Below are 15,632 nucleotides of genomic sequence, written 5' to 3'. Positions count from 1 at the left end.
TAGAACATCATAATGGAGTGTTTCCCCCCAAAATTAAGGATGTACTCTTTCTGCTATCATCAGTTAATATTCTTGTAGCAAGTTTCCACCTATAATATGTATAAAGAGTGTTAGAGAATCACAGAATCACGAAGTCATGAGGTTGAAAAGGACCTCTTGGGATCATTTAGTCCAACCCCCCTTTCCAAGGGGGTCAGCTACACCAAGTTGCCCAGGACCATGTCCAGTTGGGTTTTGAATATCTCTAAGGATGGAGACTCCACAAACTCTTCGGGCAGTCTGTTCCAGTGTTTGATCACCCTTATGGTAAAAAAGTGTTTTCTTGTGTTCAAATGGAATTTCATGTGTTTCAATTTGTGCCCATTGCCTCTTGTCCTGTCAGTGGGCACTATGGAGAAGAGTCTGTCTCTCTTTTCTTCATTCCCTAGCCCCGCTTCGGTATTTACACACAATGTTAAGAGTCTTCTCTTCTCCAGACTAAACAGTCTCAGCTCTCCCAACCTTTCCTCATATGAGACGTACTCCAGCCCCTTAATCATCTTCATAGCCCTTCACTGGACTTGCTCCAGTAGCTCCATCTCTCTCTTGTACTGGGGAGCCCAGATCTGATCACTGTACTCCAGGTGTGGTCTCAAGTCCTGAACAGAGAGGAAGGATCACCACATTTGACCTGCTGGCAATCCTTTTCCTAAACCAGCCCAGGATGCTTCCTTTGCTACATGGCCTTCTTTGGCCTTCTTTGCTACAAGGGCACATTGCTGGCTCATGTTCAAAGGACCAAAAGCCTTTTATGCAGAGCTGCTTCTCAACTGGTCTGTCACCAGTGTATATTGGTGCATGGGATTATTCCTCCCCAGGTGCAGGACTTTGCACTTCCCTTGTTGAACCTCAAGAGGTTCCTGTCAGCCCATTTCTCCAGCCTGTTGAAGTCCCTCTGAATGGCAGCAGCACAACCCTCTGGTGTATCAGCCACTCCTTCCAGTTTTGTATTTGCAAATTTGCTGAGGGTGCACTCTCCCCCATTGTCCAGGTCATTAATGAAGGTGTTAAATGGTATTGGCTCCAGTATTGACCCCTGGCATACACCACTAGTGACTTGCCTCCAGCTGGGTTTTGTATCACTTAGGGGTTCAGCCACTATTCTTTCCACCTCACTGCCCACTTATTTAATCCATACTTTGTCAGCATGTCTACGAGTATGTTATGGGAGACATCAAAAATGTTACTAAAGTCGAGGTAAACAACATCCACTGCTCTCCCCTTACCCACCAAGCTAGTTGCCTCATTGTAGAATCCTATCAGGTTGGTTAAGCATGAGTTCTATGATTGCCCCTTTGTAAATCCATGACTACTCCTGATCACCTTCTTGTCCTAAATGTGTTTGCAAATGGTTTCCAGAATTAGTTGCTCCATCACTTTCACCAAGGATCGAGGCAAGGCTAGTTATCCTGTACTTCCATGGATCCTTTCTCTCGCCCTTATTGAAGATAGGAGTGACATTTTACTTTCTTAAGTGTATGTTTCCATTTTCCAGGCAGTGGAGAACAGGCCCTTCAACTTTCTGGGGACTAAGATTTTGCTGGGAGGACTTTTTGTTTAGCGATAGACTGACCTGGCATCAGGTTGCTCCTGAGCCCTGACAGGATGCTGGATGCAGTGGTTGGGCTAGGCCAGTAGCTGCCCTAAAGCCAACAGAAGTGGAAGTACTCAGTGAGACACCCAGGTGTGTCCTGTCGTGCTTCTTGTAGGCATGCGGTGGTGCCACATCTGATCTTTTGCTTCTGCCCAGCAGGCAGAACACTGCCCAAAGAAAGGGCATCTTAGAAAACCCTTACAGCTGCACAAATGGCTTCTGATGACTCCAACATGGAGACAGGGGATCCCAACAAGCCCCACCCCACAATGTCTGCCAGAGGTTGACAAAGCACATAAAAGATGAAGCAAAGTGCAATTTACACCAAAAAAAATAGAGCTTTCAAAGTGCAAACTACATTTGGGAAAGAGGTGCAGAGGTCAGTTTCCCAAGTCATTGATAAATGACAGCTGTTAGACTGTCCCACATAGGTCTTTTAAATTTTGAAGCCAGTAAATGACTAAGGGTAGAACCTAATTTAAATAAAGAGAAGATTTAAAATTACTTTAGTTTTGTTTTTAATAAAAAAGTGTCCTTTGAGTATGGGTATATTGTTGTGAAGACTGCTGGAAACTTAGGAAACCCTTGAACATGGAGGTACTTGAAAAAGAGAAACATCAGGAAGATAAAGAAATAGGAACAACAAGGCCATGATCTTTTAGGTCATGGAAATATATTTGGAAGATTTTTTCAAGCTAAAAAGGGGCCAGATATGGAGAGGTAAATCTGAAAAAAATTAGAGCTGTGAGGGTAGGAAGAGAGGAACAAAGGGTCAGGGATAGAGTTCTGAGAAAGGGGGGTGGGGGAGAGACAGAGATGATAAAAGAGAAATATCAAAGGAACAAAGTGACGTGTATCCCTCTTCCTTGACTTTCAAGACTGAGGGCATGCTCAGCAGTGCCAAAAGCAGCAGGGGAACTCAGAAGAGCAGGGATGAAATACAGTCCTTTTAGAAAAAAATCATTAGAAAACTGGAGCACAGACAGCAGAAACCATGATGGCTATTTAGGATGTTACAGAAAGTAACTGTTATCAATGATACATTTGAAAAATTAAGTGATAAAAAGGAAGCTGAAGCAAGATCAAGACTACTTACATTGTTCACAGGGGGTAATTAATGATATGTCCAAGTTGCAGTTTATAAATGTGATTTGTCTAAAATAACTAGTAGGTTAATGAACATAATAAGAGTGAATGTGTCAGCGTATCTGCCTCTTTCACCATCTCTCTCAAACAACAGCTGATCTCAACTAGAATACCCAGAATACTTTCCAGTCTTAAGAGGCCAATTACCATTTCAATAGTTTCCAAGCATGTAAAGGAGCAGATTTGCTTTTTTTTTTTTTTCCAAAAAAGGTAAAGTTTCACTTAAAAGGAATGAAAAGGCTAAGGAGGATGAGAAAAGCAAGTGGGATGTGGGCTGGTCAAGTGTTAAATACAGTCAACTTAAAAATAAAAAAAATTTAAAAAGAGGAAGAGCTACAGATATGGGTGGAAGAAAAAAAAGGTCTATGATCCTCACCAGTAAGTAAATGTGTACATCTTTGAATGTCAAGAGGTGAAAACGAGATGAGGAGACTTGAGGGCTGTAGTGCAGCTACACTTATAAGCCTGTGGCATGGTCAGAAGAACAAAGAACACTGGCTTCATTCCTGACATTAATAACTCTCCAGGATTACCTGGACCATTTTGAAACTGTAGAGTTTGTCAGAGAAAAAAAATTTAAAAAGACCACCACCACCTAATATGTAGGATACAAATCAATCACATTTTATTTTATTAGAACCCATTCAAATAAGCCTGGAAATATCTGGTTTGATACAATCATTACAGATAGGATGTTACCACAATTACAGTAGATCAACAGCTGATGCTGAAGTTATGGTTGGTGTAAATTTGGCTTAGACAACAATCAGATGATCAATGCAACAATTATTCTGTTTCAGTGTAAACTAAATCTGGAGAATTCCAGGAGTCAGCAGGTTTCTTAATTCAGTTTTCACCTCTTTCTCTATACCCAGACTACCTGTAAAACAAATCTTATCCTTTTGTCCTGAAAGAAGCTTAGATTTATGTTCCATAGTGTATAGATAGCTTGTAATACATATCACCATCAGATTTTCCACTAAACAGGAAAAAAACCAAAAAAGTGAAAAACTCACTGCAGCTTTTCAATGCAGTATTATATTTCAAACCGTGCTGGATAAAGCTGTGTCAAGGTGAAGAAATCAATGTCAGACTGAAGCTGATTCAAATAGTCTGATCTTTGTCTATTTCATAACTGAATTACCATGTCCATCACGGATGAATTTCCAGTTACTTTATGTTACATATTTCTCCCCACAAGAGAAAATAAATAAAAAAGCACATTAACAGTTTAATCAGGATTCTTTTGAGCAGAGAAATAATGACTATTTCTATTTCACTCCCTACTCAGTCAATATAGTCTCACTGATATCCATCTTCTACATGAAATTCATGCCTTTTTCAAGAAAGTTTATATACAGGGCATTTTAAAAGGCTGTCATCAGTCAGCTCACACTTGGTAAAATTTGAGGAATGCTCATAGAAAGTGTTCTGGGGAATTTTATCCCAGGCAAATGCCACACAGATTTCTGTGTGGAAAAGGAAACTAGGGGCTTCACCTCTTTTACTAGACCCCATACTGTGCTTGCTTGTGTAATTATGTAACCCAGGTAACTAGTCTGATTGCATCGGAACTCAAGTAAGGTTTTGGAATTACTCACTCCAGTAAACAAACAGAGCTTCCTTCAGTTCTCTTATAAACTAATGAGCCTGAACATAATCTGCTACTGTTCTGCTTCCCTAAACAAAGGACTGTCAGTCTGACAGTCACCATGAATTCAGCAGTACTTTTCTCAGCTGGTCCCTGCTTCATACCCACAGAGCATATCTTGATCTATATAGGATATGTGTCTAGCTTGCCACATCTCCACAAGAGATTATGTGACCTCCCTCCAATCCCATACAAAGAGCAGTAAGAAGTTTGAAATGAAGTAGAGAAGTTTGAATAGTACAAGAACTTGACTAGTGCTCTAATGACGCAGTACTTCAGCATGTCTGACAGCAGCTGGCCATTTCAAGAACTTATCTTGTATATCATGTACCAGCAAAGCCAGAAATGTCTTTTCCCCCCACTATTTTTAGAGAATTTCAAAGAAATGCTGAGCAAAGTGAGGACTACGCTTTTAAGTATCCTCTCGTGTTGAAAGGGGAAGTAAGGAAGAAGGGTGACATGTGAATAGGAGACATGTAAAGATAAAAGATTTCAAATTTACCTCTCACAAGTTGAATTTAATAATCGAGGAATTGGATGTGGCCTAAAGTTCTATCTGATAAAGAGGACTTACAGGCAAATTCACTAGAAGGCAGTTACATGATGTTTGATGTCCTCTACAGCTGACTATTTCACAGATTTCCCCCAGGCCCTCCTTGAAGAAAATCTTTAATGCCTGACATAAGCAAAGTTTGTGAGTAATGTGACATTGTAAGCAAAAAACAATGTTAAGAGAGGTATTAACCAGAAATGCTCCCATAAAGAAGCTTATTAAATTGAAGGGACCTAATACACTGTTTTTAGGATGGTATTAGGATATTCCTTGATAGGAACTGTTGATAACATGTAAAGAACAGGTGTTGGGTATTTTCAAGGTTCAAATAATAACATGTTGTTCCAGTGTAAAGTAAAATGGAAATACGCTAATGAATTTATAATTCATGCCACTTGGTAATATCTTGCCTTATGGCTTTAAGTCCAGCAAGGACTTGCCATATGTGCAATGCCATCTATGCTAACACAGGAAAGTTACTGTGTGCTGGAAGTTATGTCCCAATTCTGTCTTCAGGTAGAAAACAAACAAATAAAATCTTGTAGTAACATATGATCATGGATGGTCTTGATACAGATTGGCTCTAACAATGTAAAAATCAGTCATTTTTATAGAACAGTTGCTTGAAATACTATCCATGGGAAATACCTTAATAAAAGATACTTTTCTAGAGCAAGTGTTCATAATTTCTCATAACACATGAAAAGAAAGGGCACCATGTGTAAAAGAAACAAGACAAAGTACTTTTTCACAAAACGTGTAAAACTGTGGATGCTATGGAATTATCCTTTTTAGGTGGGTTCAGAAGTAATTTACAAATGGATAGATTAAAAGTTCATCAAGGAATACTAAACACAGAGTGCAGTTGCAACTCTGGCACAGAAAATCCTTAAGCTGTATGCAGCCAGAAGCTAGGAGGGTAAACCAGATCTACTATTTCATAGTTACCTCATTCTTACAGGAAGATTTGCTATTTACTGCCATTAGAGACAGAAAAATGGATCAGCCATCTACAGACTCAAATAATACCTACAGAATTCTCTGGTTAAAAAACTCTACTAAAATGCTGCCATACATCTAATGCTTCACATTTAAAGTAAAATGCAGATTTATCCCTGTGAAAAGGGAAGAGAAAGGAGAGGAAGCAGAGGAAAGACAGAAAAGAGGGGAAAGAAAAGAAAGAGAAGAAGCATTTCTGATGGTTTAGCTAAAGATAGACTTATCCTCACAGCACAAATTGCATATGGTAGTCATAAGAGATTTTGCATTTTGTCAAGAAGCCTGAGGCCAATGCATATCAGTGAAGTAGTTCAGGAGAATACCTGGACATACTCAGGCTCCATGTTCCAGATCCTGCTGCCTTGTCAGGAGTCTAGTATATCAAACTTTGCTTGAGGATAAGCAGTTCTGGCAGACAACTCAGTGCTCTTTCACAAAACAAGCAGGAAAAATGTTTTTATTTAGTTAGGTCATGCTTTAACATGTATTCATGTGCATCTACATAACACGCTCAAGCATCTTGGTTCAGAGACAATAGGGCCAACTTCCTCAACTCATGTAAACCAATGTAGCATAATTAATGTTTAATAAGAATTTTGATTTGCAAGTTCAGCTGATGTACCAAACAGATAGGGGTAGGAAAGAAAAGTAGTTCACCTACAAATAAAAATGTAACCTACCCAGGCTTTATTGAATTCATTCTAATTAACCTTTCTTATCAGACCTCCAGTGGCATGCCTTTATAAGGACAGATACCTCTCAGAGTTGGAAAGAGTAAAAAAAATTATACGTATTTGGAATAGAAAATAGTCTTGCTTGCTGAAATTACTGGACTGATTTTGTACCAGCAAATATACCTTAAAACTAGCAGCAAATCTTGCTGTTAAGAATCTGCTAGAATTAGCAGCATAGACTCTCACATGTGTTAAGATGTTTTGCGTGACATGTTTAGAAGTCTGAAATTAGTGAGAGATAGTCAGCAGAAAATCCAGTACGGGGAATCTCTTAGCAAAAAGCTTGTAGAGACAACATTGTCATTTTCAAAACACCCACCTGTTTACCCACATGAAAAAGGGGGGAAAGGCAGGGCTTAGCAAAGGTCTTCCATACTTAATCTTTCACTGACATGATGGCCTGAAAGAACTAGTCCTCACTCTAGTGAAATAGGTTAGGGATGACTCTAGGGATTATTTTCATATTTACAACTTCCACTTACACTGAATACTGATCTTCTGATGCTCAAGCTTCACATTCCAGGTTTTGGCACTAGGAGCATAGGATTTTTCTTACTTAAATTATAATAGCATAGGGCACAGAATAACACAAGCTAGAAAGAACTAAATTTTACAATAATATAAACTCCTTCAGCTCTCAAGGCACATACCAGAATGGGTATCACCACTCAAATTTCACAAGAGAAATTCCAAAGACAGATTTTACCCTCCTATCTTCAAATGTCTTCCCTGGAAACTTGCATTTAATTAACAAATGGACACGTGCAAGTTTCTAAATAGTTTACTATCAAACTAAACATGGAGCCTCTTTCTTTCTCAACTTGTTAAAACTAAACATCACTTCTTGAATAGGATAACATAGCAACAAGTAAGGTACTCTAAGCCAGTTCTTCAAATTAGCTTTTGTCTAGATCAACCAAAAGAATACATTTTATCTAATTTTCTAGCTTCAAAGGCATATCTGTTTTCCAAATAATTTTTTTTAGAAAATGAATGGCGGCCAGGATAAATAACAACATGAAAGTGTCCCATTATGCCATGGAGCTCATGAACAACAGACTCAAACAACACATAATCAACAGCTTAATACTGTTACCTTTTAAGATTCCAATTAGTTGTTTATATGTAATAAAGTTTTAGAAATCCTTACCTCACACCATTCTGTCCTTGCATCAAGGTTGTTCCTAATCTTCCTGAAAAAGGCCTTAATGTTATGATCCTTGACTTCTGGACCAAAAAGTGTCTGTGTGGTTGCATAGAACTTATCATAGTCTATCATCTCATCTGTATGGGATGAACAATATCCAGAGAATTAAAAACTGGCAAGGTACAGCTTCCTTCCTTATCTCCCCTACCTCCTGTTTTATTTCTCCTTCAATATCAATAGCATGCAAGTTCCAGCTCCTCACACTGTAGTCACTAAAGCATTTTGCAAAAAAAAAAAAAATTCAGTCTTAATGTTCGGTCTTTTCAAAACCACCTGATTTGCAATACATAACAGGAAACAGATAGATAAAATAATAGGTGAAAAATTCTCACCTCTTCTTTCTTCCCTTACTCTCATACCACAATTCTGGTTTGTTGATCTAAACCTGAATGGTGTCCTGGAATAAAGTTTATCCTTTCATGCAACAATAGTCACTTGCATTGAGAAAAGCAAAACTTTGCCCTGATTATTGGCACTTAAGCAACTGGATTTACATAATTCATTGGGTTTGTGCTTTTATAGGTCACTAGAAACCGCATAGTGCTAACTTGTATACGTGGCAACTCTGCCAATTATATTTTGTGAGCAATCACCATAGCATTATAATTTGACCAGAAGTCCTAATAGTAGGAGAAAAGCACTCTCATAGCACAATCTGTGTATTTCCTGTAAATATGAAGAAGTCACAGTTTGAACATTAATTTGAAGTCTTTCTTATAGTCTTGTCTCTATGACACCTCCTCTCCATAGGAAAATTACATTTTTCCATCAGAAAGAGTATCTCTTACCATCATCTTCAATATACAAGCCTAATCTCTCCTTTGTCTTCTGGGTAACCGTTTTTTCAACTAGTGTCTGGAACTGCTTCAAAGCATTCTTGAAATCTGGCACTTCAAGAGCAGAGCAACTCTCTGTATCACAATCCTTCTTTTCAGACATCCTTCATTAACAGAGGACAAGGTTAGAGGGAGAGCTCTTCTTACAGGCTGGTCCAAGCCTTGTTTTGCCCCTTAAATCTTAAACTCCCACATGAGTTCATATGAGATGCAGCTGCATGACAGGCATACCAAGCACTACACAATAAAAAAGAGGTGACTGGCTTAGCGTCTCAAGCTCGCAAATATACTAGTGAACTGTTGATGTCACAACCCCCATTACATCACAGAATCCTACTTGCTGAGCAGCCCTAGGTCACGAACCAGGATCACTAATAACCTGGCATGTGAGATTATTTCATGGTATCTCGTGCAATTGGTGGTTGAACAGGCATGAACTTTCTCACTTCCAGAGCCATCAGGGTTCAATTCTGCTACAGCTGGCACCGCTTTAGCAATATGAGATCACATTCTCCAGTAAGAATACACCTTTGAGGCTAGCTGTTGTAAGTTTATCATATCTTTCAGAGTTTTGTACTGAGTGAGGAGGAAGGAACATTATACCAGTTAACTCTAAGTTTCATATTCTCTTCTTACCCTTTGGATTATTTTTGTTTTCTGCCGAAGGCTGCACACCAACTAACATGGTTAGGAACAGCTGCAATTGTGGATTCCCTTGGATCCACACATCATTTGGGGAAGAATGACAGAGCCAGTTCTCCATTTATATTTGCTCTGTGACAGGAGAACTGAGACCAGCCTGATGATATTCTAGCATGTGCTACTGCTGCAAGCCTCGGCCAGGGATCTCAATCGAAGTGGGGATGCCTGGTTTTACAGTAGCAATAAGAGCAATTTACTAGCGATGTTAAGTTATGAATCATTATTCACGTAGTACAAAGAGGCCAGAGACGTCCTATTCAATCCAAAAAGAACTAGAAAAGCACTTTTTGACAGTTAGTTGTTGGGAGTAACATTGAATGTTTGCTTCCTTAGTAAATCTCTCTCCATTTCTTGAATCTATGCCTTGTTGTCCTCTTTATTGTATTCAAAATCCCTACTCAGTGAACTAGAACTTCCAACCTAGAAACCCAATTACCCTGAAGAAACATTTTTTTAATTGCATATATCATTGTGATTGAGATTGCAAGAAACCCAGTAATGGAGTGGTAGTTTTAGTTATTTTCAGCTGTCCAGTTGCCTCTCCCTTTAGCTCTTACAGCTATTCAAACTCCCTTTACTTGTCTTACTTAACTTCCAGTAAAGTTACTGTTTCTTTCTTTCTCCTAACATACAGCTAATGAGCCCAGAGATTAAGTGTTGACTCTTAAGATGTGCCTGGCCAAAGCTCAGCTATATGTCTTAAATGGTTACTGTTTTGAAAAGGGTCTGCATATAACTTGCACCTAAGTTCAGTCAGGATCTTAACGTCAGAGTACTCCTATACCAAGGTACCCCAAGGACCTTTCTGGTTTTTGTTCACAAGGCATACTTAAACAAAAATGGGATGGGCCTATTCAGAAAGCAAAATTGCAGCTACCACTTTCTTTTGAATGTGGCAGCCCAGAGCACTCACTGACTGATCAAAATTGTTTGATATGCCAACCAATGTCTTGAGACAGAATTTTTGCCCTGCAAGAGCACCAGTCCTTGTGTTTTATCTGTGTTGTCTTTCTATCCTGCCACATCGTAAATTCTTTACTGAATAGTGGAACCCTATGGTACCCTACTGGAGTGGTGGAAAAGTGAATTTATTTTTCCTCTAGCTGAAAGGGAATTAAATCCAAAACTATCCCCTGAATTAGTAACACAGCAACTACTGAAGAAAGGGCAAGTACTAGTTCTTGTGGGAATAATATTCTAAAGAATCAGGCGTCATTCATTCTTTGGAAAGGAATGATGTAAAAAGCTATCTTCAAAGAATGGTTCAGTGCAGTGAATTTTAAGAAGAAGGAAGCATTTTCATGAAAAAGAAGGTGCTTGAAAAAGGAGTTTTACGATTTGCACCTGTGATTATTGGTAGTATTCTATTGACTAAACAGTCACAGTTTAAAAAAAAAGGCTATAGGTATTGGTAATTAATATGTTAATTACTTTGGATTATGTTATGATCAGAGATTCTCTGCACATGGAAGCTAGTTATCTTGCTCAGGGTTCTGGATTCTATGCTACACCTCAGATGATCAACTTTCAGTTCCTATAACCCTTTACTGAATCTGACCCCTTATGCTTGATAACGTTTTGCAAATTGTAAAGTCTTACCATTTTTTGACACTGCCCTGTGAAGCAGTGTGTTCTACTGTGAAGTCAAAACAACTGTGTTCTTGTCGTGGCTCTGCCATTTCTTCTTTCTTAGTAACCTTACCAGGTTGCTAAAATCTACCTGTAAAACAGGAACGACATTCCAACCCTGAATTAGTTCCTTTAAAGTATTACTAATCCTTATAAGTTAATGTCCACATTTTAGGTGTGTGATATCTGCGGTTCCTTTTGTATTGCTACACTATGCTGACATTAAATTCTGACACCTTTCTGTTTATCACACTACTCCTATGTCCGCTGCACATTTACATGAATATTATTAGCATAATAAATATAACTGAACTGTAATTGAAGGTAAACAAAACTGTTCATGGCATTAGCTATGCTTAAGCAATCATGCATTTACATTTGTTCACTGATCTTCCAGTTAGTGAAGTCATTAATTCACATTCATTTACACAATCACATATTTCTGTGATCAACAATATTCTAAAGTACTTCAAAGAAGCATATCAGTGATAATGAGTAGCGGCTGGTATCTTCTGCCATTCCAAAAAAATGGAGCTCATGAAGAAATCACGAGAAAAGTTGTCACCCCTCTTTTTATTCCCCTCACCAAGGTAACTTACATGATCCTAGATTATTTTTGTTTTTATACCAGTGCAGATGTTACTGCTTTATTAAGCAGATGATTAAGTTTTGGATGAGAAAATTCGACTAGGACAGGCCAAGATATCCCCTTTGACCCTAACTAGTATCCTTGCTCCCAGATTTAACAGATGCATCATGCATTCACAAAGTTTAAATCCAGAAGAGACCTTGAGATCTTCTACTTTCACCTCCTCTATGTTACAGATCATTAAATATCAGCCATTTATCACTATAATGAGCCCAACAACTTTGTTCTAAAGCATAACTTGCAGAAAGGTATCAAGTTTTAATCTGCAGACATTAAGAGGTGGAGAATCCATCAAGTTTCTTTCAAAGGTTAATTGCTCACATTGTTAAAATTTAAGCCTCCCATTTGAATTTGTGTGGCTTCAGCTTCCATTCACCAGTTGTTGGAATGTCTTCACTGATTTAGAGTAATAGTTGGCATATTCTCCTGCTAGGGGCCTTTGTACCTGAATTATTTCTCAATTTTTTTCTCATGTTAATTAAAGCAGATTGAACTCTCTGCCTCCTACTGCAACACTTTCCTTCAGGCCTCAAAATAATGTTTGTGATTCTTTTCCACATTTTTCAGCTTTTCAATATCTTTAAAGAATGCTGATGCCATGTTGCTGTGCTATACCATAATAAGCAAATTGGTACTCTGGTCAAATAATGAATTTCAGTCTATTGTTAATGTCTCTTTTCATTAGGCCATATTGATCAATTTCTTTGTGTTGTTCTTTAGCTAGTGATCTCCAGATCAGCTTTTCTATTACTTCACCCAAGGCTGATGACTGGCTTATTGGTCAAGGCTTTCTTGAATTGCTGTGCATGGAATCTCTGCTCCGTGGAGAGTCTGTAGTTGAAAGGAAAGGAGAAATTATATTTTATATTTTTTGTGGCTATGTAAAGGATTGACATCAATCAGGCATGTTCCAAGAATATCAAAATCACTTCTTCAAAAAAACAGATAAAGACCATAGTCTTCACACATACTTGGGAAAATCAGCTGAACAACAGTTTTGAAACATATACGGAAGACAACAATTTGGTATTAAACAAATTTACTAAAAATAATGCATCTAAGTGTTTCTGCATGAAATAGCTAGTTCTTCAGGGAAAGCGGTGTTGCAAGATATGCTACCTAATTTCTAACACGAGCAATGCAACTGCTTGAAGTTCTATCATTTCCACTGCAAAGAGCACAAAAGTTTCTGGGTACTCCTGCTCAACAGCAGTGAGTATGTCTTTCAACTACAGTAAGGAAGAGAGTTGGGCAGAGAAAAGCAGCACTGATTCCTGGAAAAGGGAAGGATAGCTTGAGGATGAATTTTTGCTAGTTCCAACAGTAATTATAAAAAAAATTGTTTTCCTTGTATGTCCAGGTACTCAGTAGTTGGTCAGATACTGTATCTTGGTCAGAGTTACAGTGTATTTGATATATTGCTACCAGCGGAATCCTTGTTAGGCAGTGTTTCCTGTCGATTAATTTTTCCAGTCTGTGTCATCTAAGCTTGTATGACATGAGGCTATATTCTCATTTCCCAATTAATAACAGTGGATTAAGGTTTATAAAAGATATTAACATCAATCCTTGGAATGGAAAGGTTAAGAACAGAGAGCTATGTTTTGTTCTCTTGCAATCACCCGTGAAGAAACTTCGTTATAATGAAATTACACAGAAACCCCAAATAAGGAACCATTGCTTTCAGTACTAGCTGATTCTGTTGTCTTCAGTGTTTAAAATCAAAAAAATGTACAGTACAATTTTAAAAGAAGATGTGATGACTGTGTTGACTGACAAAAGTGGAGAAGATAGGAACTGCATTAGAAGATAAGCAAAGTCTAAAAGGGAAATTCAATATTAAATTGATGAGTAACAGGATGTCCTTGCATTAGTAAGTCTACAGTAGCATTAACTGAACAAAAAGCATTTTCTTTCCTGTCTCCCTGACTGATACTGTGGAAAGCATTGGATATGGAATATGGTAGAGTTAATGTTTATTCAGAAGTCAAACCTCCCAATTCTCCTCTTCTTACTACGTAATTATATTAGTCTCAATTACTGGAAATTCTCAGACCAGTACAAAGTTAATGATACTCTGTACAGGTGCAAATAACAGCTACAGCAAGCTTATTGCAGGATTGGCAGCTCATTTGAAAAAACCATCATTTTCAATCTTAATCTCAAGAACTGTTGAAGTCTATGAAATTCTATCCTAGTTTTAAAATTCTCACCATGTCATTTGACAGCTCATAACAAATAACCTAAAGCTACTGCACAAGACAAACCAGCAAAAGGTGATAGATATTCTTTCCTGCCTCTACTGGGTTGCCAGTCACCCTTTCTGGTAGTCTCATTCAAAGACAAATTGTCCCCAGGTAAAATGATGGTTCAGAATAGTCCAAAGAAAACACAGTAGATCTAAAATGGCCTTAGGTGTCCTTAAAGAGGCTCTGGCACATAAGAAACTCTGGTTCTGACTGATTTTGGTCCAGATCAAGGCCAGGCATTAAAAAAAAAAAAAAGAGTCCCTGAAGCTGCCTTCTTTTGATGAACTAAGCTACCTCTCCTTTGCTATTTCATCCTTTTAAACATTTCCTTAAGGCTGGCTGTGTTTGCAGATGAATCAGGATAGAGCTGCTTGAGTTCAGAGTGGCTGAACTCCTCTCTGACCGGTATGGGGTTGGGCATGTCAACCCTTCATTAATTTTAGCAATGTACAAATTAAAGTTCTCCCATGAAACAGTGTTGAAGGGGTGCTATCAAGTTCACATTTACATGAGCTCACTCTCTTTTCTACTGACTTCATTCTTCACTTTGCTTTTGCCGTATTATCGCCCTAGAAGCAGTATCACACTCCTTGCTATAAAGTGCATTTGCTCTTCTGTCTCACTAACAGCTGAAATGACCAAGTGATAATTTTAAAAATCATATTTCCTATGCACTATTTATTGATTTGTATGTTGCACTCTGGAAAATGACAACAGGCCAGTGAGTTTGTAATAACTTTCACTTCATGTTTGTCACACTAACAAGAAGCTGCAGCATAGGATGAACTCCTATGGAAGGTCATTCCTTTAAAATAAACAGTTTATATCACAACTGAATTTCACAGGGTTGTTGTTGCAAAACCTGGTGTTACTGGTCTTACATTGGTTTTACAATGTTAGCGTTTAGGGTTCAAGCTGCCTTAAGACCTGTGTTTATACATCCAAGGGAGGTATGATGTCAGCAGGTACAAGTATATATCACCACTTGCTTTAATCTACTTAGCAAGAAACAGGTGCCACAGAGGCATCAATATGCATCTGCCACCTGAGCACATACCACAGTCCCACACAGGTTTGTATAGCCAAGATGAAGTTCATCTCACCTAACTTAGGCATCTAAAAGTTAACCATTCATGTCACCTTATATGCCAGTCAATAATAATAAACACTTTCAGAGAGTGATTCATGTTACTGTCTTAGGTGCTTAACTTTTAAATGCTTAACTTTAGGTGAGATGAATCACACCTGCAGCTAGTACAGCTATTTGTACACATGCCAGGTATACTAGAGCTCAGATGTCTTGGTACATGCTGCAGCCAACTTCCAGCTGTAGCACAGATGTTCTGACAGCATCTTGTCACCTCCCAGGATTGTCCATTTGGGTCCCCTCCCTGCTGCAAACACATGCTTGCTCCAGTGAACCGTGTTTGAGCCAAACACTTTTCTCAGCCTAGAATATTCTCAGATTCTTGCGACTTTTCCACTTAGCCTGCTTTATGGTTTAAAGTTCACATCCCAATATGGACTAGATCATATAGCTAGGATTACAAATTCTACAAGATCAAGCCTTAATTTTGAACTTTTGCCATTAGACTCACGCATTTGTTTTCTTACATATTGCGTTATCAACAGATGTAGATCTAT

The 15,632-nt window shown here is 38.3% G+C and overlaps 1 protein-coding gene across 1 annotated transcript in view; it reads right to left on the bottom strand.

The window, feature by feature from the left end:
• Positions 1-8,862, bottom strand: part of WDR64 (WD repeat domain 64) — a 77,498-nt gene extending 68,636 nt beyond the window's left edge. The window contains exons 1-2 of the mRNA XM_075497177.1: positions 8,712-8,862; positions 7,867-8,000 (exon numbers count right to left, since the gene is read on the bottom strand). Of these exons, the coding sequence (XP_075353292.1) occupies positions 7,867-8,000; positions 8,712-8,862 (285 nt within the window). The remainder of the gene's footprint in view (positions 1-7,866; positions 8,001-8,711) is intronic.
• Positions 8,863-15,632: the final 6,770 nt, after the last annotated feature.

Source organism: Mycteria americana, chromosome 3 (genome assembly GCF_035582795.1).
Source record: "Mycteria americana isolate JAX WOST 10 ecotype Jacksonville Zoo and Gardens chromosome 3, USCA_MyAme_1.0, whole genome shotgun sequence".
Taxonomy (NCBI): domain Eukaryota; kingdom Metazoa; phylum Chordata; class Aves; order Ciconiiformes; family Ciconiidae; genus Mycteria; species Mycteria americana.
The sequence above is the reverse complement of the archived record's forward strand: the minus strand, read 5'-3'. Positions and strand labels throughout refer to the sequence as shown.